This window comes from Podarcis pityusensis, assembly GCF_964106645.2.
Source record: "Podarcis pityusensis genome assembly, chromosome: 18".
In the NCBI taxonomy this organism is placed as follows: domain Eukaryota; kingdom Metazoa; phylum Chordata; class Lepidosauria; order Squamata; family Lacertidae; genus Podarcis; species Podarcis pityusensis.
This window is the reverse complement of record NC_138043.1, coordinates 6452337-6479248: the sequence shown is the minus strand read 5'-3', so window position 1 is coordinate 6479248 and position 26912 is coordinate 6452337. Positions and strand designations below refer to the sequence as shown.

At 48.1% G+C, this 26912-nt stretch overlaps 1 protein-coding gene across 2 annotated transcripts; it reads right to left on the bottom strand.

Moving 5' to 3' along the window:
* Positions 1-284: 284 nt before the first annotated feature.
* CHAF1A (chromatin assembly factor 1 subunit A) lies at positions 285-26912 on the bottom strand. Of its 2 annotated transcripts, none has more exons than XM_080988821.1 (15): positions 26771-26912; positions 23598-23648; positions 21338-22113; positions 14441-14497; positions 13015-13256; positions 12839-12899; positions 12183-12251; positions 10718-10944; positions 9751-9919; positions 8598-8678; positions 6539-6631; positions 5575-5824; positions 4065-4561; positions 2006-2096; positions 285-643 (listed from the first exon to the last, which is right to left on the bottom strand). In XM_080988821.1, exons 2-15 carry the CDS (start codon positions 23644-23646, stop codon positions 558-560), a joined length of 2748 nt encoding a protein of 915 aa, XP_080844947.1. In that variant the 5' UTR covers positions 23647-23648; positions 26771-26912; the 3' UTR covers positions 285-557. The 2 variants fall into 2 exon arrangements, with proteins under 2 accessions (XP_080844947.1, XP_080844946.1); XM_080988820.1 differs by lacking the exon at positions 26771-26912 and adding an exon at positions 26550-26725.

Below are 26912 nucleotides of genomic sequence, written 5' to 3'. Positions count from 1 at the left end.
TCCTATAGTGCAAAAAATTTCAAAGCCAACATCCGTGCGCAGACTAAAGTGGCGGCTTTGTCACTTCTGGCCCCGGGTTTCCTCCTCCAGCTGCCAGAGTGGATGTGAAAGATCAGCTGAGACTGGGAAAGGAGATCAGGGCCCTTCATGCCGCTGATGTGAATGGAATAAAAGGGATGAGCAGGCATGGATTTGAGGCATGAGGTGTGTTCCTGGCACACTTTTAAACCCCTCTCCTCTCCTAGACAAAATGTGACAGGTATCCCCATTTGTATGGGGCACACTGAAAAGGTCAATAATGCTTTTATTAGAGAGAGTATAAGTGTATTTTCATCTAAACCTGCCCCCCCTCCCCCCAACTAAACCTCTAAAAAGTACGTCATGTGCTTCCACTGATCTGAAGCAGAACAAAGTGCTGTCTTCTCTTTACAAGGAATACAGAGTATGTTCAAGTATCTTATACAATAAAAAAGATACAGAAGAGTTTTTAAAAAAACATTCTAAGGAATTCTACATACATACAGAGCAGTTAATGGGTGGGGTGGGGACTGTGTATATCAAACAGCATTAGAGGAGTCGACGGCAGCAACTGAAGTAGCTTGCTCTCCCTCAGATGCGATTTCCGGGGTCTCCAACGCAGGTGCTGTGAAGACACAACAGTTTACTCAAAAAATAGATAAGGTGGGTCTGCGCCTCCTGATGTGAAGCTTCCTTTGGAGCTAACCTGTTACAGCTCCCAATTCTTTTCCCCAGGCCAGTCCCCCTTGGCTGAATTGTTCCCAGCTGACGTTTGGCTAATACCAAGATACAGAATAAACAGCTGCTCCTCTGTAGAGTTGTGGGTTTTTCACTGTCTTGTGTGTTCAGAAAAGTGATCAATTCCCCCCCCCCCAAAAAAAACCACTCCCTTTATTACAGAATTGTAGACTTGGAAGCAACACTCATGATTGTGCTCTTATATCAAATTTCCTTTTCTGCGTATACTGTAATGTTTTACTGTTGCTATGGCCATTGGCTAATGCGAATAACGTTTTATCTATCTATCTCATGATGTAACAACCCCCAATGTTTAGCACGAAAACAGGAGTGTGTTTGTGTGCCCAACTTTTACTCTAGATCCAACAAGCCATGGTTTATTGAACTCAAGACTGACGCGGGGACACAGCCAAGGCCTAGTTAACACTATGCACAAAATTGAGGCATGACAGCTGTTGCCTTCTCACTCTTGAATGGCTGTATGGAACGTATGGCCAAGAAACTGACACCTAATTGCTAGCAAAGCTAGGAGGGGGGGCAATGGGCTGGGGAGATGGGAAGGAATTCCACCCCACAATGATGCTTTGTGTGTCAGAAGAGCGAGAAGTGCCCAAAGCAAACTTACTGTGCTTTATTATTTTACACAAGCTCGCATTAAGGCAGGCATAGGCAAACTCGGCCCTCCAGATGTTTTGGGACTACAGTTCCCAGCATCCCTGACCACTGGTCTTGCTAGCTAAGGATGATGGGAGTTGTAGGCCAAAAACATCTGGAGGGCCAAGTTTGCCTATGCCTGTGTTAAGGGATCCTTCCGGAACAGAAAGCAGGGGGGAAATTAAACCAAGCCTACTGAACGTTAGGCCGCTTGTTCACATGCACACAGCAGTTAATTCAGAGTGCTTGTTGTCCCACAGACCCCCCCGTCATTTCCTTTAAAGGTGCATAAGCAAAAGCAGGGAAAGATTTTTCCATAGACGGCTCTGCTCATCCTCTCGCCTCTGTGGGTTGACCTGTGTGAGAGACGTATTGGGAAACAGCAGTGTGCTTGTTTTTCCAGTTCTTTAATTCTCTGCCACTGCGTTTTCTGAGTCTTGTCATGACAAGAGCTACAATCTTTTAAAGCAGGCTTCTTAAGCCGGCTTGGGAGAGACCATGAGCAGATGGCACACACAAAGACACTAGGCAGCTTGTGGAGGTGGGAGGGTGTACCTGTGCGTGGGTGGCCAACTGCCTGAACCGGGTGCCTCACCTTTGCTTTGCTGCACGTCCACAATCATGCATTCGTCGTCATCCTCTTCCTCCGTGTCAGCCTGAAATCCATCCATCTCTGTGGTTTCAGCCTTGGAGCAAAGAGAAGGGGGCGGGGAAGGAAGGTGTCTTCAGACATCAGCAACCAATAGGCAGGTGAATTATGCCACCCACTAAATGAAATCTAAAATTAAAAAACTGACCCTAAAGAGTGCCCTGGAGGCAGAGCGGCTAGCAGGAGGAAAGAACAGAGGAGAAGAGAGGGAAATCTTCACAGGGAGCAGGGATGTGGGCCTAGATGATGCTGGGCTCTACAGTGGTACCTCGGGTTACATACGCTTCAGGTTACATATGCTTCAGGTTACAGACTCCGCTAACCCAGAAATAGTGCTTCAGGTTAAGAACTTTGCTTCAGGATGAGAACAGAAATCGTGCTCCGGCGGCGCGGCGGCAGCAGCAGCAGCAGGAGGCCCCATTAGCTAAAGTGGTGCTTCAGGTTAAGAACAGTTTCAGGTTAAGTAAGGACCTCCGGAACGAATTAAGTACTTAACCCGAGGTACCACTGTATATTCTTGTCTTCTCTGATCACTGGAGTTGGAATCCAACAGCTTCTGGAGGACCACAGGTTCCCTATTCCTTATGTGGGGCTTGTGGACAAGGAAGCCTGCCTCCCTCCAGAAAGGCAAGGGAATTGAGGGGCAGGACCACAGCTCAGTGGCAGAATACACTCTGCATGAAGATTCAGCTCCCATTAAAAAAGAATTGGGTAGCAGGTGATAGGAGAAAGACCATACCTGGGCTTTGGAGAGCCACTTCGAAGCCAGTGCAAACACTACTGGCCTAAACGGACCATAGTCCCTGGCTAGCAGGGAGTGTTCCAATGAACCTCATGGTTCATTGAGGGAGGATTCGAACCCACGCCACACTAGCTCGACCAGGACTGGGGAACCCGTCCCTCCATATATTGTTGTGCTCCAGGATCCCTTATCAGCCCCAGAGAATATGGCCAGTAGTCAGAGGTGATGGGAGCTGTCTAGAGCTGGGTGATAACGTCAGTAAATTGTCTGAAACCGGTACTGCGTTCAGCTATTGAGCTGGCGATACATCAGGCAGGCAGATAGAGCCTGAGGTGGTTCTGGGCTCTACCTGCACCTTTGAGGAAGCCCCCCCCCCCCCCCACCTCACACTACCCAGAGTGGTATGAAGGCTTGCTCAGCTTATATCTCACCTGCCCCTTCCTCCCCTAAGGTGGGGAGGAAGAAGCTGCTGAGATACATTCCAGGCATCGAGATATATCAGCATATCCCAATATTTAGCTGCCGAATATAACGTGACGTTGAAAACCGGGTAGCACCCAGTCCTAGAGCTCTCATCCTCCAGACATTGCTGGGGACAGGCTGCTGCTGTTAAAATTCGCCAGTCGTTTTTCTCGCAGAGTGACCCAAAGCGGCTTACATTAAAGATAGCTTAAGGCCACAAGTGATGTATGGAAGTGAGAGCTGGACCATAAAGAAGGCTGATCGCAGAAGAATGGATGCTTTTGAATTCTGGTGCTGGAGGAGACTCTTGAGAGTCCCATGGACTGCAAGAAGTTCAAACCTCTCCATTCTGAAGGAAATCAGCCCTGAGTGCTCACTGGAAGGACAGATCCTGAAGCTGAGGCTCCAAGACTTTGGCCACCTCATGAGAAGAGAAGACTCCCTGGAAAAGACCCTGATGTTGGGAAAGATGGAGGGCACAAGGAGAAGGGGACGACAGAGGACGAGGTGGTGGGACAGTGTTCTCGAAGCTACCAGCATGAGTCTGACCAAACTGCGGGAGGCAGTGGAAGACAGGAGTGCCTGGCGTGCTCTGGTCCAGGGGGTCACAAAGAGTCGGACACGACTAAACAACAACAACAAGGCCACAAGAACCTAGAAACGCAGGAAAGAGGCAGGATTCACAGAATTCAATGATGCTACGCTTCAAATTAAGGGCCCTCTGCAGCAGGTTGCTAAGGGCCTGGGGAGCGCGGCCGCACTAGTCTAGGCAGAAAACGGAGTGCCTGAAAGGAACCTCACCTGTCCGGTGCCAAAAGGCCTCTTCATGAACTTGGTGATGGACATGCTTCCTGTCGACTTCCGTTTCGCAGAGACTGGGGTGGTCTGTATCGCTGCCCCTCCCGGCAAACTGCTGCTGGCATCCTCCTTGCCCGCCGAGGACACTTGGGTGACATAGTTCCACTGGCAAGGGACGGGCAAATTCTCTTGGCCGTAGCTCTTCAGCACCTCGGGGTGCACGTACCAACACATCCGGTGGTCGGGCCTCTTCTCGTAGACGGAGTTCTCGGAGATGATCCGTTTTAGCCTGGCTTTGGAAGGGATGGCGGAGCCGTCGTGGGCGGGGGCCTGGGCCCAGGAAGCGTTGGGGCTTGTGGGGCTGGCATCCCCGCTCTCCAAAGCAGAGGTGGAGTTGTTGCCCTGCAGGACCCCCATGCGGCAGCACTCCTGGAACTCTTGGATGATGACCTTGCTTCCGTTCACATTCCCGTGAAGCAGGGGAAGCAGCTGTCCCAAGACTGGAGCATGGCGAAAAGAAGAACAGGAGTATTAGGATGCTGTTTCGTACAGATGGAGGACGACAGTCAAGTCATCAAGAGATTGTCCAGCTGTCAGCTTCAGGCCAGCCCCCTCCCCTTCCCAAAACAATTTCCGAATAATTAATTAATAATTTATTATTTACACCCCGCCCATCCGGCTGGCTTTCCCCAGTCACTCTGGGCTGCTTACAGCACCTAAAAAATGGTAAAACATTAGACGTTAAAAACTTCCCTGAACAGGGCTGCCTTCAGGTGTCTTCTAAAAGTCAGATAGTTGTGTATTTCCTTGACATCTGATGGGGGGGCATTCCACAGGGAGGGCGCCACCACCAGGAAGGCCCTCTGCCTGGTTCCCTGTAACCTCACTTCTAGCAGTGTGGGAACAGCCAGAAGGCCCTCCGTGCTGGACCTCAGTGTCCGACGATGCAGGTGGAGGCGCTCCTTCAGGGATACTGGGCCGAGGCCGTTTAGGGCTTTAAAGGTCAGCACCAAGACTTTTGAATTGTACTTGGAAACGTACTGGGATGTGTCCCCAGAAAACCCTTTGTTAGGAAAGGGTTTGTGTAACAAGCCCAGAAATTCTATTGTTTCCTACAGGAACATTAATAAAGGCCTATTTTTCACTTAATGCCTGAGTCTATCTGCGTTCCTTTGGGGAACCCTGGTTAGGATGAACGCTTTACAAATTTCTCCAACAGACAAGCCAGCCACTTCCATAAACCAGGTGCATCCAACAGGTAGATTGTGATCTACCGGTAGGTCACTGGACGTTTGTCAAGAAGTTTGACTCCCCTAAAAAAAGCTCAACAACTTTTTGACCTGAAGGGGGTAGATCACTGCCATTCTTTAACTCCATGAGTAGATCGCAGTCTCTTGGGAGTTGGCCACCCCTGCCATAAACCTTTCCTTACAGCATCGTAACACCTTTAGCCGAAGCCACCCTTGCTCTGTGGAAGAGGCAGCGCTGTTTACTCTTCCTGCCTGCGGCTTACTTTGCTGGTCTTTTGTTTTCTTTTTGCTGCTTTTTTCTAACGGATCTTCATCAGCAATCGTTGAGTCCAGGATAGAAACTGTGAACTGTTGCAGGGGCCTCAGATCTGCGTCGCTGTTTCCCTTGCCTTCCCAAATGCAGCCGATCTTCACAGGCTGAAGGACGCGGAATCTCTTCCCCTTGGTGATCAGCTCGTCCCACTCCTTCGCTTTCAGCTTCTGGCGAGCTTTGTAATTCTCGGGGTCACATTCCTGGAAGGGAAAGAAAAGCATTACTCTGATGAAGAAGGAGAACGGCTCAAAAGGTTGGGTGTTTGCATAACTAAAGAGAAAGGTTTGGTCACTTTACTACTGAAGTACAGTCGTACCTCGGAAGTCGAACGCCTTGCGAGTCAAACGTTTTGGCTCCCGAATGCCGCAAACCCAGAACTGAGTGTTCCAGTTTGCGAATGTTCTTTGGAACCCGAACATCCGACGCGTTTGTATCAGTGCCAGGGTTAGAAACTCAGATATATAATCTAATCACTAAATAGCGCCTTAAACCTAGGTTACACTTGCCACAATAGAAGGTCTAGGTGCCACCCCCCCCCCGTTAAGTTCTTTTCTATTACAGTCGTACCTTGGTTTTTGAACAGCTTAGTTCTCGAATATTTTGGCTCCCGAATGCCGCAAACCTGGAAGCGACTGCTCGGATGGTTGGTCAAGAGGGAAGGTGGCCCCCCTGGCTGCACATCCCAGCTACTTCCCAGCTTAGCTAGCCAATATGAGATTAGTGCTTTGAATTCTAAAACTTATAACTGGAGATTTTTGTACAGATTATAACCGGCAAGTTATTGGTGCCGCAGGGACTACTGCATCACTGCCAAGCTGGGTAGATCAAGTTACCCTACACAAGTAACTGTTTGCAAATTTATTCCCAAGGCAGTTCAGTCTTGTCGTAAGGTGCCCTGGAATTCTGTGGCTTACTTCAGTCACACCTTCATCCTCTGAGAGGTACCCATGGGGCACAAAGAAGCCGTCGTCATCGTCTTCCTCCTCTCCACCCTCATCGTCATCATCCTGAAAGATTTAAAAGTAGACGTCAAGAAAACTTGGAAAAGGGATGGAGTAAGATACAAAATTTGGCTAATCTTGTCCACCTAATTTACTATGGCACTTATTGGGTATGATTATGTTACTCTGAGTGTTTCAGTACAGTGGTACCTCGGGTTACAGACACTTCAGGTTACACACTCCACTAACCCAGAAATAGTACAAGAACTTTGCTTCAGAATGAGAACAGAAATCGTGCGGCGGCGGCAGCAGCGGGAGGCCCCATTAGCTAAAGTGGTACCTCAGGTTAAGAACAGTTTCAGGTTAAGAACGGACCTCCAGAATGAATTAAGTTCTTAACCCGAGGTACCACTGTTATATCTAAAAAAGGTAAAGGTAAAGGACCCCTGGATGGTTAAGTCCACTCAAAGGTGACTATGGGGTTGTGGCGCTCATCTTGCTTTCAGGCCGAGGGAGCCAGCATTTGTCCACAGGAAACTTTCCGGGTCATGTGGCCAGCAGGACTAAATCGCTTCTGGTGCGATGGAATACCTACACACACAAACAAGGCAAGCTAGAGTATCTCCATGGTGCAAGCCTGGGCAGTATATTTGGAGGTCCTGGGCTGCACAGACGACAAGACCCCCCTCCCGGACTTCCTGATGTGGTCCAATGGAAAGCAAAGCAAGACGTTTGGCACTAGCTTGGCAGCAGGAGTTGCCAGAAGGAGGAGTACAAGGTGCCATCCATAGGGACTCCACTCTGGAATTGTGTAAGGTTTATTCCTTAACCTTTTCTTCTCCCAAAGGCGTCCCGCAAGGCAGTGGGCACTGATTTTTCCTTTGGGTTCCTTGGATTCATGCCCAAAGCCTTTCTCATGAACCACATAACAGGACAAAGAATGCATTTAACACATGACAAAAATCAGCCAGTGTAAAAGCTGCAGTATGGGTCAGGTAAGGCAACCTCCAGGTGTTCACTTCCTCAATTTACACCCCACCTCTCCTCCTCCCTAGCTTATCCTGAGGAGGTAGGATTAGGCTAAGGGCCAGGGACTGGACCCCAAAGTCACCCACCGAGCTCGATGCAGCTGAATGAGGCTTTGATCCATGCGTGTTGAACCCTGTCTGGACAACAACATGCCCAACCATTGGCCTGTGCTTGCTGGGGATGATGGGAGCTGAGGTCCAGGAACCCCAAGCCCGTTGGCAGGGCACCACACTGGCTGGGCCCTAACCCACAGCCTTAACCTCAGCACGAACTGTCCGAAAAAACAAGGCATGGCACTATGGATGTATTTAAAGACAGCTAAATATATTTAAAACCTTTACCCCTAAAACATACCCTACTCTAAGCATTTCTGCTTTTAAGACTCACTGAAAGGTCAGTAACGTCAGGTCAGTTGCAACTCCACTTATCGAGGTTTGCAAAATGGCATATAAATATTTTCAAACATATAATAAAAATAATCAAACTTGCGTGCATCTGCAGCTCTGTCCTTGTTCAGAAAGGTATCACTGCAATTATTATTACTATGATGATTAAGATTTATATGCCACTCTTCATCATAAGGTATCAGGGCACTTCACAAGGTAAAAGCACAAATATATAGTTAAAACAAAAACAACAAGTGGTGGAAGCTGCTGTTACACTCCGCAACACAAGAGGCAACTTATCCCTCCATGCATAAAGGTTCTATAAATAACCAGTGCTGCTGGAACTTTGGTGGGGAAGATCCACGCATTGGCTTGTTGCTCTGACATCATGAGCCTCCTCCCTCCCGAAAAGCTGGCCCAATGAGGACTGAGCATGCTCAGTGTGGCCACAGAACACGGAACAACTGCTGGCCCCAGAAGATGGCATGTCTGGTTGCAACCCACGCTGCAGCATTTTCCTGCAGGTGATCCTGCTTGTCTCTATTACACCCGGAACCCTGGTTCCTTTGACAAAGAAGTCTCCTGCTTGCAGGCAGAAGGTGGCCATTCGTCCTTACCCCTTCGCTGTGAGAGAGAGACTCCCCAGGCTCCTCCTCCTCCCATTCTTCGTCACTCTCCACTTCGTAGTCCAGAAGTTTCTGCAGAGGAAAGGAGGAAACAAAAAATGCAATACTGTACTGAAAAACCATTCTGCCTTGAGAAGTAATGCAGGCTGTACATAGGATTTTGGAGAAGGAACAAGAGGCTAGATTGGGGGTCAGCAAGGTTTATCTCGCCTGGGCCAGATCGGTCCCATGGAGATCCCTCTGTGGGCCGGATCGCACCTGCGATTTCTGGCATCTGAGCATGCACAGACGCGATTTCTGGTGCCGCGGAAGCGAGTCCCCACACCACCGCGGGCCGCTTCCGGCCCATGGGCCTTAGGTTGCTGACCCCTGGGCTAGATTCTAGCAACACTGTGCTGCTGGGCTGGGAGGAGAGGGATCTACAATACAGGACAGAGAGTGAGGGGATCATCCTCTTTGCTCCCCAGGGAACAATATAAAGAGCAGAGAGGGTGGTTTTCCTTCACACTGCAGCACCGGAAACCTCAGTTGCAGCTCATAGTCTGTTGCTTAATGGAGGGAGAAGGGAACTTACAAAGCCCATTGCCAAGCAGACAGAAAATAAAAGCCACCGGGCTGCACTAAACCACACAGAAAGCTGCCTTATACCATGTCAGGCCATTGGATTCATCATATGTCAGTAACATCAGAACTGCCTGGCAGCGGCTCGCCAGGATTTCCCCAGTCCTACTTTCTATGGATCGGGGATTCTTTAGCTGCAAGTCCTCCCTTGCAGGGGGCCGGAGTAGATGGCAACCCTTGGGCTCCCTTCTGGCCCTACAAGTCTATGATTCTGTACCTGGAGGTGCCGAGGATTGCACAGCCCTCTGCATATAGAAGAGGGGCTCTTACGGCTGAGCTACGGCCCTTGCCCATGGTCTCAGGAAGAGAGGCTGTTTTCCCAGCCCAAGAGCCAATAAACTGGATATTCCAGAGATTATAATCGGATGCAATTTCATATATACCCCACAGCTGCAGGCATGGTGGCAACCACAGCCTTATATATTGGCGACTTAAACCTGGACTTCTCTGCTTAGCTGCCTTGGGGCTTGCCACTGAGTTACTTCAGCTGAAACAAGAGGTGGATGCAGTATCACGTGCTGACCTCCTCTTTTGACCAAGGGTTTCTTGGGCGTATGGCTGAGGATTTCTTGTTCCACGTGCCCCAGTAGGCAGGGCGGTGATTCTCACAGAACTGCAGGAGCTTCATCCTACCGAACTTCTTCCTCTCCGGCACATCTCCTGCTTGGCTGCTGCCCACAATGACGACGTCACTGTTGAAAGGAAAATGCTGCAATCAGTCTCGGGTATTCTGCCCACCGGGGTTCCAAGACAGTGAGAGAAAGACCACCAGCAGTTGACTGACGTCGTGAAAGACTCCTTTATCCCTGCTTTCCACTGAAAAGGATTTTTTTTATATAGAAGCAATGGTAAGACGGCAACACTGGACAAACAAGAAAAGGGGCTACTGCCCCCCAATAAAGGTCTTTACTTAAACCACTGAGCCTCTTGGGCTTGCTGATCAGAAGGTCGGCGGTTCGAAGCCCTGCGACGGGGTGAGTTCCCATTGCTCGGTCCCTGCTCCTGCCAACCTAGTAGTTTGAAAGCACATCAAAGTGCAAGTAGATAAATAGGTACCGCTCCGGCGGGAAGGTAAACAGCATTTCCGTGCGCTGCTCTGGTTTGCCATGCTGGCTACATGACCTGGAAATTGTACGACAGCTCCCTTGGCCAGTAAAGCGAGATGAGCACCACAACCCCAGAGTCGTCCGCGACTGGACCTAACGGTCAGGGGTCCCTTTACCTTTAAACTAAACCAAGTTAAACCAAATGAAAGAAATGAAGGAAAACTTTTCCTTCTTTTAGGTTTCTAACTCTCATAATTCCCTCTATCTGATGATGCCGGGGTGGAGAACATGGTGGGAGGCAATGAGCCAACGTCGGACGTTGTAGAATGCCATGTGCCCTGCTGAGGAGGGTTTGAGAGGAAGTGCCGCAGATTAAGGCAGTAGCAGTGAGCGGCCTTCTACGAGTAGCGTAGCTCAAAAGTTCACAATACCAAGAAAACTAACCTGTTGAATGCATCAGCATTCGGGCTGCTGACAAGGGTGGGTCCAGTTTTACAGGGATCTCTGCTTTTCAGTTCTTCCAAGAAAGAAGCACTGTAGCTCTGAGCTTGCAGCAGCCAGTCTAACTGGTCCATGAGGTCCTGATCGACCGCAACTCGGCAGATTGGCGCGAGGACCATGTTCTCCTTGATCTCAAATGGAGCAAATCTGCCACACCAGCCAGCCAGAATCTGAAATCAGGAGGAAAATGTTATACACAAGCTCTTGGTCTCTCTCCATCCCCCCCTCCCAACTACCTTACTACCAGCACCAGCTTCCTATTCTCTCCTGGGCATAATTCATGTTTTGACCAATAAAGCCTGAAAAACATGTGGATACATATGGCTACTTTGATGTGATGGTCCCTTTTGCTGCCTGAAGAAGACCAAAAATGATGCCTCCTCTCTGGTTAGGGCCAAGATTTGCTTCTTAATCCAGGTACCAATTTTTGCCACCATCTATTCCCTCCCTTCCTGGTGCTACTTGAAATTCACTTAGAGAGCCAGTGTGTTGTAGTGGTTTAGAGCGGTGGACTCGTAATCTGGGGAACCGGGTTCGCGTCTCCGCTCCTCCACATGCAGCTGCTGGGTGACCTTGGGCTAGTCCCACTTATTTGAAGTCTCTCAGCCTCACTCACCTCACAGAGTGTTTCTTGTGGGGGAGGAAGGGAAAGGAGAATGTTAGCCGCTTTGAGACTCCTTCGGGTAGTGATAAAGCGGGATATCAAATCCAAACTCTTCTTAAGGCCTCTGCAAGCCATGGGTCAGCTATGCTTTCTGACCTTTTTTGATCTCCACAACTAGCTAAAGCAGGGCTGGGGAACCTGTAGCCTTATTCCAGCATAAAAGATGATGGGAGCAGAGTCCAGCAATGTCCTTAGAACCACAGGTTCCCCAACCCCAGGCCTAAAGAACTCTCAGAAAGGCAAGCGGAGAAGGTACACCCAGTAGCTTCTTCAACAATATAAGAAGCCCACTTCTTGTGGAGCCACACCTCCCAGCTTATTTTAGAATCAACACATGGAATCATCTTTATTGGCTGGCTTTTGGTGATGGGCATAGAGGTGGCAGAGTGTTGGGTAAGAGTTTTTAAATTATGCATTTAAAAAAATTACTAGCAGCACTTCATATTTGTTTGTAGCACACTTGGGTTATACTCCTTGAGGGTGAGTAGAGCAATAGATCTAAAAATCAGGGTTTTGTGTTTGTATTCTACTTTTGATCTGATAGAAAGGTGAAGTAAACATATTTTAAATAAAAAAGACATACATAGTTCAGGGGTTTTTGTGCATGTACAACACAGCGTTTAAAATGTGAAGTGTGTTGGCCACCTTGAAGGCAATTTCCATTGCCCTGGAAATCTTGCATGGATTTAAATGGCATTGCAGGAGAGCCAGACAAAGGCAGACAAACAGCAAAACAAAACTCACCTTTGGAGCAGGCTGGGTTTTGGGCTTTTGGAAGAACCTGGTGATCTCTGCCTTCTCTGCTTTGATACGCTAGAGATGGAAATATGGACAAAATGAAACGCAAAGGATTTGGATTATTTAAAAGCATTTCTGCAAAAGCATCCCCCTCGCTCTGAATAATTAAAAACACCACTGTGAATTCTGGCCCCAGCCACCTACTGATAACAACGCTATTCATAAAAACATAAGAAACTGAATAAGCCAGACCCTTGTAGTCCACCAGGCTCAGTATTGTCTACACTGACTGGCAGAAGCAGCCCAGGATTTACTAACAGATGGGCTAGGCTAGCCTTCCCCTCACCAGGATGTTTTTGCTGGGAAGCAAGGAAGGCTTTGTTGTTGTTTAGTCGTGTCCGACTCTTCGTGACCCCATGGACCAGAGCATGCCAGGCAAGGAAGGAAGGAAAGCAAGGAAGGCAGCCTCCTCCAAGTCCTCAGCACCCAGCCAATGGCAGAGGCCAGAGTGTGCTTCCCTTCAGCTAGACCAGACTTTCCCAACTAGGTCCTCTCCAGATTATGGTGGACTACCAGTCCCACTGTACGCTGGCTGGGGCTGATGGGAACTGGAGTCCAACTGGAGGGCACGTGAAGGCTGAGCGAGACAAAACTCCACTTACCTTTTCTTCCTCTTTCAACCGTTTCTCCTCTTCTCTCTTCCTTTTCTCTTCTTGCTTTGCCCTTTAAAACAAAAGCTTAATTTCAGGGAGGGTGGGGGGAAAACCAAGCAACCATGCACACATGTTCAAGCATGAGTCACACGTAAAAACAAACCCCACCAGAGAGGACAACTTACTCCAGAGCTTCCTGCTTCTCTTTCCGTTTTTCCTCTTTCGCCCGCAGCTTCTCAGCCTTCTCTTTCTCATCTTTCTCCCTTTTCTCCCTCCTTTCCTTATCCTTCAACTCTTTTTCTTCTTCCTTCTTCCTCTTCGCCTCCTCCCGGGCACGTTCTTTTGCAGCCTTCGCCTCCTCCTTCAGCCTCCCCTTCTCCTCCCGCTCAGCTTGCTGCTTTTGAAGCTTCTCTGCACGTTCCTGATCCTGGGTTGCGAGAAACGACAACAGACGCCCCCAAACAGAAGAGCTCTTTAGGCAACTCTCCACCAACGCCCCACGAAAGTCTAATCGCAGGTGCCAAGAAGCTGCTCAGTCAGGCTCCATTTCTGGTGAGAAGCCATTTGTTCCATCAGGCTTCTCACCTTCATCCACTGGTACCAGGAGGCCAGTCCACCAGGTGGCAGGACAGAGGGAGAGAAGGGAAGCAGGCAGACTCCACCAGTGCTGCTGAGGGACCAGCAACGTTAACCTCTCCCTCTCCCTAAGCTGTTACCATTCCAGTTGACCAAAGCACCAAAGTTTGCTTCTCCTGCCCCATCTCCCTCCTGATCCCCTTTTCCTTGTGTCTAAGCCTGAGGGTGGGACGCGGGTGGCGCTGTGTGTTAAACCAAAGAGCACAGGACTTGCCGATCAGAAAGTCGGCGGTTTGAATCCCCGCGACGGGGTGAGCTCCCGTTGCTCGGTCCCTGCTCCTGCCAACCTAGCAGTTCGAAAGCACGTCAAAGTGCCAGTAGATAAATAGCTACCGCTCCAGCAGGAAGGTAAACGGTGTTTTGGTGCGCTGCTCTGGTTCGCCAGAAGCGGCTTAGTCATGCTGGTCACATGACCCGGAAGCTGTCTGCGGACAAACGCCGGCTCCCTCAGCCAATAAAGCGAGATGAGTGCCGCAACCCCAGAGTCAGCCACGACTGGACCTAATGGTCAGGGGTCCCTTTACCTTTGCCTAAGCCTGAGGGCAGGGCTGCCATGTTACTGGTAACTAAGCTGCTCTGGAAGCCTGAAGGGTAGGGTAAAAATGCTTCAAAACAAACAGACAAAGCAGCACCTCCTTTCTGTACTCGAGCTAAAGTTCCCGCACCCTCCTACTCACTTCATCTATAGCTTCTTGAATCCTGGCATTGCTTGTAGAGAGAAAAAATTAACGCTTGAAGCAAGGGCACAGAAAACAAAAAGGCCCACAGCGCGAAACTTTAAAAAGCAGCAAGTCAATCTGAATAGGGGTGGGGGAACATTTTCAGCCAGAGGGCAACCTTCGGGGTCCACATGCCAGTGGTGGCTTGGACCTTCAGCAGAGGTCAGGAAACCGGAAAAGGGATGTGCTCTCCGCTCATTACCAAAAGTGAACAAATAAGGTTTCTAGGTCAATAGGGGGGAAAACACCACTTTACCCTCTGCAGTTTTAGTTTCTCCTTCTCCTCAGAACTCCGGTGAATTTTCTGCGGTGCCTGGAATTGAGAGGACAGAGACGAGCATGCATTATTCACACCCCTTTAAAGCAGCAGAAACGAAGAGTCCCGTGGGACTAGCGGTCAACAGATTTGTTTTCTTATTATGTAAAAAATCTGAATTCCTCCTTTAATAAAACTTGGGGAAGCTTTGGGTGCCGGAAGAAGGGTGCAGCTCTAAGCCAGGATTAAAAAAACAAATTCGAAAAGGTTTCACAGGTGGAACCTGCAATAAAATGCTGCACTATGTAATCATCCAGTATTTATTTATAGAATTTATATCTTGACTTTTCAGCCAAAGGAGTTCAGGGTAGCAGTGCGGAATACCTACAAGGCACTTTTCCAGAATACTCTATTATTACTATCCCACCCTCACGAGCATCTTCAGTCCTCACTAAGTTCTTCGCCCCCCCCCCTCAATTTGTACTTCTGTAAAACTTGGGAGTTTCTTCAAGCCTGCTGATACCTCATCCTTGGCCCAAGACCGAAAAAGGAAGCAGTTGAGCATTGCTACTACATTTGACTGGAGTATTGGATGTTAGATATCCAGGGAGTATCCAATGTTTGTCGAGACTAGAGTACAACACTGAAATTGACATTGCTAATTTAGGAACGTATAGTCGTACCTTGGTTGCTGAACGCCCTGGAACTCGTACATTTCGGCTCCCGAACGATCTAAAACTGGAAGTGAGTGTTCCAGTTTTCAAATGATTTTTGGAAGTCGAACATCTGGCACGGCTTCCAATTGGCTGCAGGAACTTCCTGCAGCCAATCAGAAGCCACACTTTGGTTTCTGAACGTTTTGGAAGTCGAACGGACTTCCGGAACGGATTCCATTCGACTTCCAAGGTACGATTGTACTCCAATTATGGCTAACACTGGATACAGCAGTTTCCAAAATGTTGCACAGAACGTCTTCAGGCTTTTGACCCAGGGGCACGAAACATCCTGTAATGGAAGACATTTGTGCCACATGGTCTCCCTTCCAAACTCCTCTTGGTTCCTGCTTGCCCTGGCCTCCTCCCTCGTGTGAAATCACACACAGAGAGCAACCACCTAATGCGAGCTAAAAAGCTCTCTTCAATACAGACAAACCTTGGGCTGTATTCAGCAATAGTCATACTCAGAAGAGATCCGTTCAAATTAATGGGCATGAATACTTATGTACATTAAATCTTCATTGGTCAAAACCTGTTCCACTTTCCAGAAGCTGAAAGTAAAAGCTGAGAAGCAGCTCTTGCATAAATTGATTGTTATGAAACACACACACACGCACACACACACACACACACACACAAACTCACTCAAATTATCTTCCAAAATAAAGTCATACCTCGGGTTACAGACACTTCAGGTTGCGTTTTTTTTGGGTTATGGACGAGCTGAAACCCAGAAGTACCGGAACGGGTTACTTCCAGGTTCTGGCGGTTGCGGATGCACAGAAGCGCTAAATCGCACTTTGCGCATGCGCAGAAACGCTGAATCGCAACCTGCAGATGCGGGGCTGCGAATGCTGCGGGTTGCGAATGTGCCTCCCGCACGGATCACGTTCGCAACCCGAACGTCCACTGTATACTTTCAGGATGGGATGGAGTAAGATACAAAAGATGGCAAATCTTGCCCACCTAATTTACTATGACACTCATTGTGTGTGATTACGTTACTCTGAGTGTTTCGGTAATGAGAAAGCACAGCTGATAAACCTACTGCATTGCATTTTAGGCTGTGTACGCACCACACATTTAAAGAGCATTGCTTTCCCCAAAGAATCCTGGGAACCATTGTTTACCCCCACGGAGCTACAATTCCCAGCACCCTCAACAAACTATCACTCCCAGGATTCTTTGGGGAAAGCCATGTGCTTCAAATGTATGCTCTGCATGTTATGTTATGTATATGGCTTTTTGGGAGAGATTTACCCTCTTTTTGCATGGTAATACTCAGAGCCTCTACCAAAGGCGTCATGGACTTTGAAGAAGCACGAACTTGGGGTGAAAGGGAGAAACGAGCTGCAGGGGAACATCTCCCAGCCCTACCTAGAAGCACCAGGGATTGAACATGGGACCTTCTGCACATAAAGCAAGATGTTCTACCAATGAGTTATGGCCCTTTCCTGAGGGGCACTTCAAAGAACAGGCATATGCAAGGATTGTGGAATTTAACAGTTAAAGCCACTTCAGCAGACAAGCCTTATAGGTTACGGAATGTCAGACAGCTGCAGTTCAGCTCCCAATATATTAGAATCAGGACTTCTGCGACAGCACTCACCGGAATAGAGCGCCAGTATACACACTCCTCTTTTTTGCTGCATATGAAAGCCATTGTGTGCTGACACCCCCAGCACTTTCATCAATACAAAATGCCGGCACCCCCCAAAAAACGTCAGTGCCTCCCATTAAATTTCAGTAGGGCCTGGGAAGAAACCGCGCCTCATCCAAGCAGCAGCAGCAGCAGACAACTCACACCTTGCACTGCACACGTATTTCCCCAGAACAATAAAAAGAGGTGATCAGAATCAAAGTGTGCCCCAGATTCTTCTGTTTAAACATTATCCGGTGTTTCTCTAAAATGCCATCCTTCCCTGACCTAAAATTAAGCAATACCGGGGGGGGGGGGTGTATTCTGGAGCCGCTCGATTATATCTGAATTGCTATATCTCCCCCACCTCACTTTTCTTGGGTTGGTTTCTTTTTTCAGGCCTTTACATCTCTCTACATGGGAGATTAACCACATCTCCACTGCTCTCTGTAGGCCAAAACACACTTGGAAGTCTGCTGAAGGCCCCCCCCCCCACTATATATGTCACAGCGAACACCCACGTTTCATGCGGGGTGAAACATTTCCCAGGGTTTTATTTTTCTGCAGCATTTTTTTTCCATTTTACAGGATCTTTAGTAACAACGAATGGATGCCAATCACAAATAAAGCATTAGGTACGCCCAGGGTGGATTTGATTTAAATCATATTTTTTTTACCGAAAGACTCAATCTTGCTAGTATAATCTTACTAGTCAGTAAGACTTGATTTAAATCATTATTTTTTTACCGAAAGACTCAATCTTGCTAGTATAATCTTAATATTTACAACGAGATGAAGGTTTCATTTTTGGAATAATAAATATTCAGAGTAGTTTTTACAGTTCTATCAAAAATTTCTGATTTGGTTATACTATTATAAATACATAGGCAGACAATTATGAAATTATTGTGTGGTTTAATAAGTTAACATCAGCAAGTTATATTTGCACAATTTTCTGATGTACTTTATTGGAAGGGGAATTCCCCCCCCCCCTTAATATCAATTTATTTAACTAAAACAATAACATTATAGCATATGTATCCATGTTTGTTAACTGATGTGGTTAAACGGTTTTTTTAAAAAAACAAAACAAAAACTGAGCAGACATGAAAAACTGAAAACAAATTCTTATTTCCTGATGAACAGCCTGTGGACTATAATGTAACTTAAATAGAAAACTATATTTAGAGAGATTTCCCCTCCAAAATCATTTTATTTTAAAAATCCAATTTAAATTAAAAAAAATCTGTATTAAATCAAAAAATCCAAATTAAATAAAAAATCTGCTTTTTTTTAATCATTAATTTTTATCCACCTTGGGTATGCCTGGCAGTTTCTAATGTAACTTTATTAGGCACAAATAAGCATGCTAAATTAGATCACTCTGTTGGGCGCCAGAAAGCTTTCCAATAAAAGCTGAACTTTTTCCAGTGCAAATTAGCTGACTATGCATAGGAGACCACCCCCTCCATCCCATTTCATTGCTACTGTGCCCGACAGGAGACAGTTCCTGTCACACCAACAGTTATTTTTGAAGGGTTTGGCACTCAGATGACTATTTCCAGCCTATAACACGTGGTGGCCAAAATTCCAACCAGTCAAAAAGAAGATCCAATAGAGTGAGTGTTAAATATATTTAGAACATGCCACTCCTTGCAAGACTTAGATTTCCACTTTGTATCTCAGCCAGCAGACTCTAATTCCCAACCTATGCTACCAATCAATCACTTAAGCCACATTCTAATAGCAACTTAAAACCCAAATATTTCCCTGTTCTAGTGATCTTTAGTTCTGAGAGCCTGCAGGTGAATGTTACCTAATCATCTGAAGTTGTACCTTTTTAAAAAAGTGTGCTCGGGTGAGGAGAGACACCTCCATTTTTTTACTTTCTTTAACCAGACCTTCCCCCTGATTCTGATCAGGGGGCACCACCATGCGAAATCAGAAACATTGTATGTTCTTGTTCAGAATCAAGGATACAGTAACTTTAAGCTAAGCTAAGCTTAGTCAGTTACCACTCCCATGGAGCAACTGTACAGTACAGTGGTACCTTGGTTTACGAACTTAATCCATTCTGGAAGTTCGTTCTTAAACCAAAGCATTCTTAAACCAAGGTGTGCTTTCCCATAGCAGTGGGGGACTCAATTTACAAATGGAACACACTCAACAGGTTCTGCTTCCAAGGCAAAGTTCACAAACCAAAACACCTGCTTCCGGGATTGCAGCGTTCTTAATCCAAGTTGTTCATAAACTAAGCTGTTCTTAAACCAAGGTACCACTGTATTTGACAATTGGTGGCTAAAGTAAGAAGTCTGCCCACAAGTTTCACTTTTAAGGAGAGGAAGATAGCAATGAAAAGTTTAAAGGGTAAAGGGACCCCTGGCCACTAGGTCCAGTCGTGGCCGACTCTGGGGTTGCGGCACTCATCTCGTTTTATTGGCCCAGGGAGCAGGTGTACAGCTTCCGGGTCATGTGGCCAGCATGACTAAGCCGCCTCTGGTGAACCAGAGCAGCGCACGGAAACACAGTTTACCTTCCCGCCGGAGCGGTACCTATTTATCTACTTGCACTTTGACGTGCTTTCGAACTGCTAGGTTGGCAGGAGCAGGGACCGAGCAACAGGAGCTCACCCCATCGCAGGGATTTGAACCGCCGACCTTTTGATCAGCAAGTCCTAGGCTCTGTGGTTTAACCCACCTGCATCCCTACATTTAGAGCATGTCATATTTCATGTTTTAGTGGGATGTCTTTCTTGCTTTTGTATGCTTAGTAGTGAGCTAGGCATTCACACGCTTGCTCCCTAAGTCAGGTCCTTAGTAGACATGACTTTACAACATCATAGAACTGTAGAGCCGGAAGGGACTACGAGGAAATGCAGGAATCTTTCACACAACCTGGGGCTTGAACCCAGGACCCTGGAATTAAGAATCTAAAAACCCTGGGACAAACTGTCCATGGCCCTCTGGCAGCGATGGTGGCTCATTTACCCGAAGTAATGTACTTAGTGTTAACTCTGGAAGTGTATATACTTGATTCTGGCCAAACCTAAGCCTCCTAGAACAAAATATACATAGAAGATTCTAACTGCTCAGGATGCAAGTATCCCCCCCTCCCCCCCAAAAAACCCCCAACCCACTGACAAAAAAAGAGAAGTACTGTATTTTTCGCCCTATAGGACGCATTTTTCCCCTCCAAAAATGAAGGGGAAATGTGGGTGCGTCCTATGGGGCGAATACAGGCTTTCGCTGAAGCCTGGAGAGTGAGAGGCTCTCGCTCTCCAGGCTTCAGGAAGCTCTGCGCAACCCTCCGGAGCCCGGCGCCAAGCCGCGCCGGGCTCCGGAGGGTCGCGCAGAGCTGCATGCCTTCCCGGGCTCCGCACAGCTGTCCGCAAGCCTGGGGAGACTGGCGCGGCTCCCTAGGCTTGTGGATAGCAGGCTGTTCTGGGGGCTGGGGTCGGGGGAAGCTCGGGCTTCCCCTGCGCCAGCCCCGTGCCTGGGGGGGGGGGAAATAATTTTTTTTTCTTTATTCCCCCCCCCCAAAAAAAACCTAGGTGCGTCCTATAGGGCGGTGCGTCCTATGGAGCGAAAAATACGGTATGTAACATAGCTTTTAGAAGTCACTGTACAATGTGGAAACCAGTGTTTGAAGCTGAACTCCTGAGGGAGAACCTGATAGGGAAAGACGTATGACAGGCACGTCCAACTCCCAAGAGACTGTGATCTACTCCCAGTACAAAAGAAACAGGCAGTGATCTATCCATTGTCATTGGAGGGAGGAGAAGCGTGCGGTTTTTTGGGGGAGGATTGCCAAGAGTTGTTGATTGGGGGAGGGGGGATTGACCCGACTCTTTTAGCTTTTTTGGCGGGGGGGGGGGGCGCTCAGCCAAAACTCCAGCACTAAAGCGCATGAAGCACTAAAGAAAAGATTACCGTATTTTTTGCTCTATAAGACTCACTTTTTCCCTCCTAAAAAGTAAGGGGAAATGTGTGTGCATCTTATGGAGCGAATGCAGGCTGCGCAGCTATCCCAGAAGCCAAAACAGCAAGAGGGATTGCTGCTTTCACTGCGCAGCGATCCCTCTTGCTGTTCTGGCTTCTGAGATTCAGAATATTTTTTTTCTTGTTTCCCTCCTCCAAAAACTAGGTGCGTCTTGTGGCCTGGTGCATCTTATAGAGCGAAAAATACGATACTTTCGCTTTCCACCTTGCCCGGCTTTCAATGCTGCTGCAGCGCCGATGGAGGAACCTAGCACCGGGGGTGGAATCATTCCTTGCCCATGATCGACCATGGTTCCATGATCTACCAGGGACACCCCGGGGATCTACCTGCCAATTGCGGTCGACCGGTTGGACATGTCTGACGTAGGAGATACGACAGACGAGGACTGTAAAGGCACCAAAGCTGGAGTAAATTAAATGGGCAGAGAGAGGACACTTGAGAGATGAGCGTGTGGATAAGGCAGCAACAGGAAGCTGGGAAAGATAAGATCTTGCTAAGGAACATTTACCATCTTTATTGCTTCCCTCTGAACACATACTATACCTTTCCAACAGGTGTTGAAGCAGCTATCGGACTAATATTGTCCTTGCATCCTTGTACACGCAGAGATTCAGGTGAACTGGTAAGGGAGGCGGAACTTAACGAGGAATTTGTATAATCCTTGTTCTCTCCAGGACAAGACTCAATTGTCTCATTTCCAGAAGACAGGCTCCTTTCCAAAGGTGAAGCTTGTGGAGATCTGGCTGTCATGATATCCTCCAGGACAATGACGGGCATTTTCCTTTCAAATATGACATTACTGTGTTTGCTCTCTGTAGTACTATTGGTTTCTGTTTTGGTCAACACCATATCTGATAATTCATCCTCATCTGGTGTAACTGGGCAAGTTGCCATCAGAACATCCACAGGGGTATTACAAACAGGCTTTTGTGGACCAGATTGGGCTTCCATTTCCTCGTGAGATTTCTCTACAGGTGCCGCTACTTTGTTCGATTTGCAGTGGTCTGTGTCAGTATCACTCAGTCTGTGGTTGGAATCCTCTGTCAAGTCTATGAAGGGCAACTGACTTGTGCTGTTTTTTGTGCTTTTTTGCAGAAAGTTATCTAACGGGCCCTTGCCATTAATAAGTTTTGGAACAAATTGTGTCTCGGTTTCCTCATGGCAGCTGTTCTCCACATTGTCCGGTAACGGATGTGACAAACCAGGACAGGGCGTGTTTTGATCAAAGACGTTCTGAGAGTTCCTGCCTCTTTTGACTCCTGGGTTTCCCTCAAGATTCTCCTTTGGTATGGGATTCAAACGCTTGAAAGGCAATCGTGCTGGAAGAGAAAAAGAAGAAGCTGAAGAATGGCACAGTAGCTTACAATTTTGGGCAAGATAAAAAAAGAGGCAAGTGATCTAACATATGGATGCATTTCCCCCCAATAAAAGTACATATTTTAGAAAGCTGGATCTGTGCACCCAAGCTTACTAAATAACACCTATTTGCAAGGGGGGAGATGGTGAGAAGGAAGAGGCCTTGGAGATAACCTACCCCAGCCCCCTATGCAATTACAGCATCCCTGATAGATGCTGAACCTCTGCTTAAATAGTTGCAGTGAAGAACAGCCCACATCAAACATCTCTTACCGTTAGGAAGTTTATGTTTTTAAATCAAAACTGTCTGCAGACCTCTTTGGTAACAAGCAACAAATGTTTAATACCACGAATAACAATTTCCTCCTGATGTTTAGCCAAATTTTACGTTGTTGCAATTTTCATTCATTAACTCTAGCCCTACCCTGTAGACCAAGGGTCAGCAAACTTTTCCTGCAGGGAGCCAGTCCACTGTACTTCAGACCTTGGGGGGGGGGCAGACTTTTTTTTTGGGGGGGGGGAGAACAAATTCCTATGCTCCACAAATAACCCAGAGATGCATTTTAAATAAAAGCACACATTCTACTCATGTAAAAACACGATGATTCCCAGACCGTCCGCGGGCCAGATTTAGAAGGTGATTGGGCTGGATCTGGCCCCTGGGCCTTAGTTTGTCTACCCATGCTGTAGACTGTAGAGCCACAGGGAACAAGCCTGCTCCGTACATGCAACAGCATGGTGTAGTTCAAACATACTACACCATGTGTCCCTTCAGATGCTGTTGGGCTCTCAGCTTCTATCAGCCCAACAACCAGCATGGCCAATGGTGAGGGATGAAGGGACTACCCGGAGGGACACAAGTTCCTCATCCCAGGTACAGGCGATAGGTTAGGACTGGGAAGAACCAGGTTCAAAGATCACAAATAGATCACTGGGCGACTTTCAGCCTAACCCAACCCATAAAGTTGTTGTGTGGATAAGAGCAAATACAGCCATATACCCCACCCTGAGCTCAAGGATGGGATAAAACATGCAGCCAAAAACTGAATAAAAAAATGCAGCTCTCATCTTTTAAACAGGAAAAGAAGGTGGCGACATATCAAGATGGGCCTGAGATGACAGAAAAATATTTCCTCTTGCAAAAATCGTAACCATCCACAAATACAACAAGTAGCATCATATTCCAAATAAATGTATGACAGGGCACTGAATAACTTCTGCTTTGCAAAGATTGTAGCAAAACACCATTGCTTTCCCTCAGATTAAATAAATATTGCATTCCTGGAAATGTAGCATTCTGAGTTCAAAGGTTTATGTATAGTATCACAATTATAAAGAAATCTAACAAGCCTGAAGGAAAAGAGTTTAGCAAGTCTGTGCCATGCAGAAAGAATAGCCTGGGCTGAAAATGAGTCAGGGTTTTTTGTTTTTGCATGAAACGGGTTACCTTGTATCAGTTTCCGGGCTGGAACCGCTGATTTATCTTGACACTCCATAGCTGTCAATGGAAGACAATCAATTTAATTATAAACTGCATTTGATGAATGCGTTTACGGAAAAGGTTTACGAAAACAGTCTATAAACACAATAGTCTTAAAATATTGAAAAATGTAGTGTCGCAACGAATAATTCAACATTACATTGGAAACATCAAACATGCACATGAACTGAAAGTTTCCCAAGTTATTAGGCATCTAGGGTTGCATCCAATTACATGTAATTCAGAGCAGACCCACTGATATCAATAGGACTACGTTCGTCACTTCTATTTAACTTCCCACAGACCTGGAGAGGATTGGCGGGTCTAATTAGGCTCATGGGCCGGAAGCTCCCCATTGCCACTGTACTCCATTGATTCCCCAGGGGTGACCAGTACCCCTTTCCCACACCCAACTCTCATTACAAGTCACCAGTTGCTCCCTGTGTTCCCTTCCCTGCCTCCTTCCTTGGATCCCATGCAGACCCAATCACTCCTCAAACCACAAGTCCTACTCCATCACTATTCCACCCCCTCCAGGTGTGGGGAACCTTTGCCCCCAGTCACGGACACGGCCAAACCACACCTCCCATCAGACGCAGAAAACACAGCCTCCGATTATGAGAGGTGCGATTCGGCAACATCTGGAGGGACAAAGGCACCCAATGCCAACATTAACCTTTTCAATATTTTTGACAGCGTCAGTTCTCCAAGCATGTCCCTTTACCTTTAAGCCTGCATATCACTGACTTCCTTGCAAGTCCAAACATAGTGTCTTTCCAATCCATCACCCTCATTCCTACAGCAGTCAACTAGATGCCAACATGCCCTTCTTGATATTTTGGCCGGGTGTTTACTTGCACCCCATTGCCAAGTTAACAGAAAACGCAGCCCACATGCCAGTTTTAAGAATGCGTTGCGCAATGGCCTGTGGTGCTAGAACAATATACCAACACATGGGCGCTTTACATTAACATATATGGTGCATATTCGTGCGTGATCACCACCAAACATTAACCCTGCTTCCTCAGCAACAACATTGGTTGCCAAACGAAGGAATGCTCAAATGATAGAGGTCCACCTTATGCCTTGTGACAGCCCCACCCCCCTATAGCTGTGATGATTCAAGATGAGTATAGCAGGGGGCTTTCATCAAGGGACTCCTCTCCCTTCATAATTCAAGCTCTGGGAGTCACCTGCCATGGCCCATCCAACACTTGCTGGACCCAGGCTCTCCTTCCTTAAACCTGCCTCAATTTCCTCCCTGCCTCAGTTTCTCTCAGGCGGCAATATGTTCTCCATTTCCCGTTTCCCTCCCTTGGGATCCCCCTCCAAAAGCTCCATTTCGAGAGCCACAGAACTGTATAGTTGGAAGGGACCCCGGGGGTCATCCAGTCCAGCCCCCTTGCAGTGCAAAAATCTCAGCTAAAGCATCCCTGACAGAGGGCTCCGTCCAACCTCTGCTTGAAAACCTGCAACATAAACATATCCCTGCCTCCCTTCTCCACCCCCCCAAAAAAAGTGTTTCCACTCACAGGGACTCTGACACCCACACCAACTCATGTCTGCCCCCCACAACAGCTCCCTTGGCCCTGCCTCAGTTTCCCTCCCCAGCAGCCCGTAAGATATCCCCCCTCCCTTTCTGCTGCAGCGCCTCAGTTCCCCCTCTGAAAGCCTGCAGCCAGTGGTTAGAGAACATGGGTGTGCAAGTATCGTAGAACTGTATAGAGTTGGAAGGGAACCCTAGTGGTCATCCAGCCCAACCCCCTTGCAGCCCACCCATAAGGGATTTCCCTGTCCCTCCCTCCTTGCTGCAGCGCCTCAAGTTTCCCCTCTGAATCCCTGCAGAGCCAGTGGCTAGAGAACATGGGTGTGCAGTTATCGTAGCATCGCATAGAGTTGGAAGGGACCCTAGGGGTCATCCAGTCCAACCCCCTGCACGCAGGAGTTTCAGCCAAAGCATCCCTGGCAGATGACCCCATCTAGCCTCTGCTTGGAAACTTCCGACATAAACATATCTCTGCTTTGCTTCTCCATCCACCCCAAAAAAGTTTTTTCCCAATTATCGTAGAATTGTATGTACAGTTGGAAGGGACCCCCAGGGGTCATCCAGTCCAACCCCCTGCACGCAGGAGTTTCAGCCAAAGCATCCCTGGCAGATGACCCCATCCAACCTCTGTTTGGAAAGCTCAAACATACCTCTGCTTCGCTTCTCCCCCCCCCCCCCCAAAAAAAAGTTTTTCCCAATTATCATAGAATTGTACAGTGGTACCTCAGGTTAAGTACTTAATTCGTTCCGAAGGTCCGTACTTAACCAGAAACTGTTCTTAACCTGAAGCACCACTTTAGCTAATGGAGCCTCCTGCTGCCGCCACGCGATTTCTGTTCTCACCCTGAAGCAAAGTTCTTAACCCGAGGTACTATTCCTGGGTTAGCGGAGTCTGTAACCTGAAGCGTATGTAACCTGAGGTACCACTGTACTTCGCTTCTCCCCCCCCCCCATCAAAAGAAAAGCTTTTTTCCAATTATCGTAGAGTTGGAAGGGAACCCCAGGGGTCATCCAGCCCAACCCCCCGCAGCCCCTAAGACATTCCCTCCCTCCCGCTCTGCAGAGCCATCCTACCCCTCCTCTCCCCCCCACCTCAGGACGACAATTATCCCCCCCCCGCAATATATCCACCTCAGCAGCCACGACGTGCCTCAGTTTCCCCTCAGGAACCCCCCCCCCCGCCAGCACCTTAATACCCGCAGCGTGACACACAACCCCCCACCCCGTTTCCCGCTTCGGTTCCCCCTCAAGACAATATCTCCCCCCCCCCATAAACCCACGACCCTCCTTCCCCGACCTGCCTCAGTCTCCCCCCCCCCCCCACGAAGGGTCGCGGGGCGATACTTCATCTCTTATTTCTCCCCCTCTCTCACCTGCTACAAAGTTTTCCCTCAGGACTGAGGCACTGAGGGAAGAAGAAGAAGAGGGAAAGGCCTCTCGCGCGCGGGAGAGAGTGGCCGGGCCGGGCTCCCCCTCACGAGAACCGGGGGGGGGGGCGCGCGCGCGTCCCCGAGGCACGCTCCCGCGCCTGCCCCCTCTTCAATCCCTCACAGGGGTTAAAAGAAAAAAACCACCACACAAAGCCGTCCGTTACCCGCGACGGCGGCTTTTTGTCCCCTCCGGCACCCCGTCCGGCTCCCGCTTCCCTCGCGCCCGCTCGTATTTGGCGGGATCTCGGGAGGACTTCGCGCTCCGGCGCCCTGATTGGGCGGGACGCCGCGCCCCACGTGACTTGG

Bases quoted from the DNA above. Each gene is read 5' to 3' on its own strand.
- CHAF1A (XM_080988821.1), bottom strand. From the start codon at position 23,646: ATGGAGTGTCAAGATAAATCAGCGGTTCCAGCCCGGAAACTGATACAA. The intron at 14,498-21,337 runs GTATAGTATGTG...TCTCAATTCCAG, and splicing joins CTTCAACACCTGTTGGAAAG to GCACCGCAGAAAATTCACCG. The intron at 6,632-8,597 runs GTAAGGACGAAT...TAAATCTTTCAG, and splicing joins CTCTCTCTCACAGCGAAGGG to GATGATGACGATGAGGGTGG.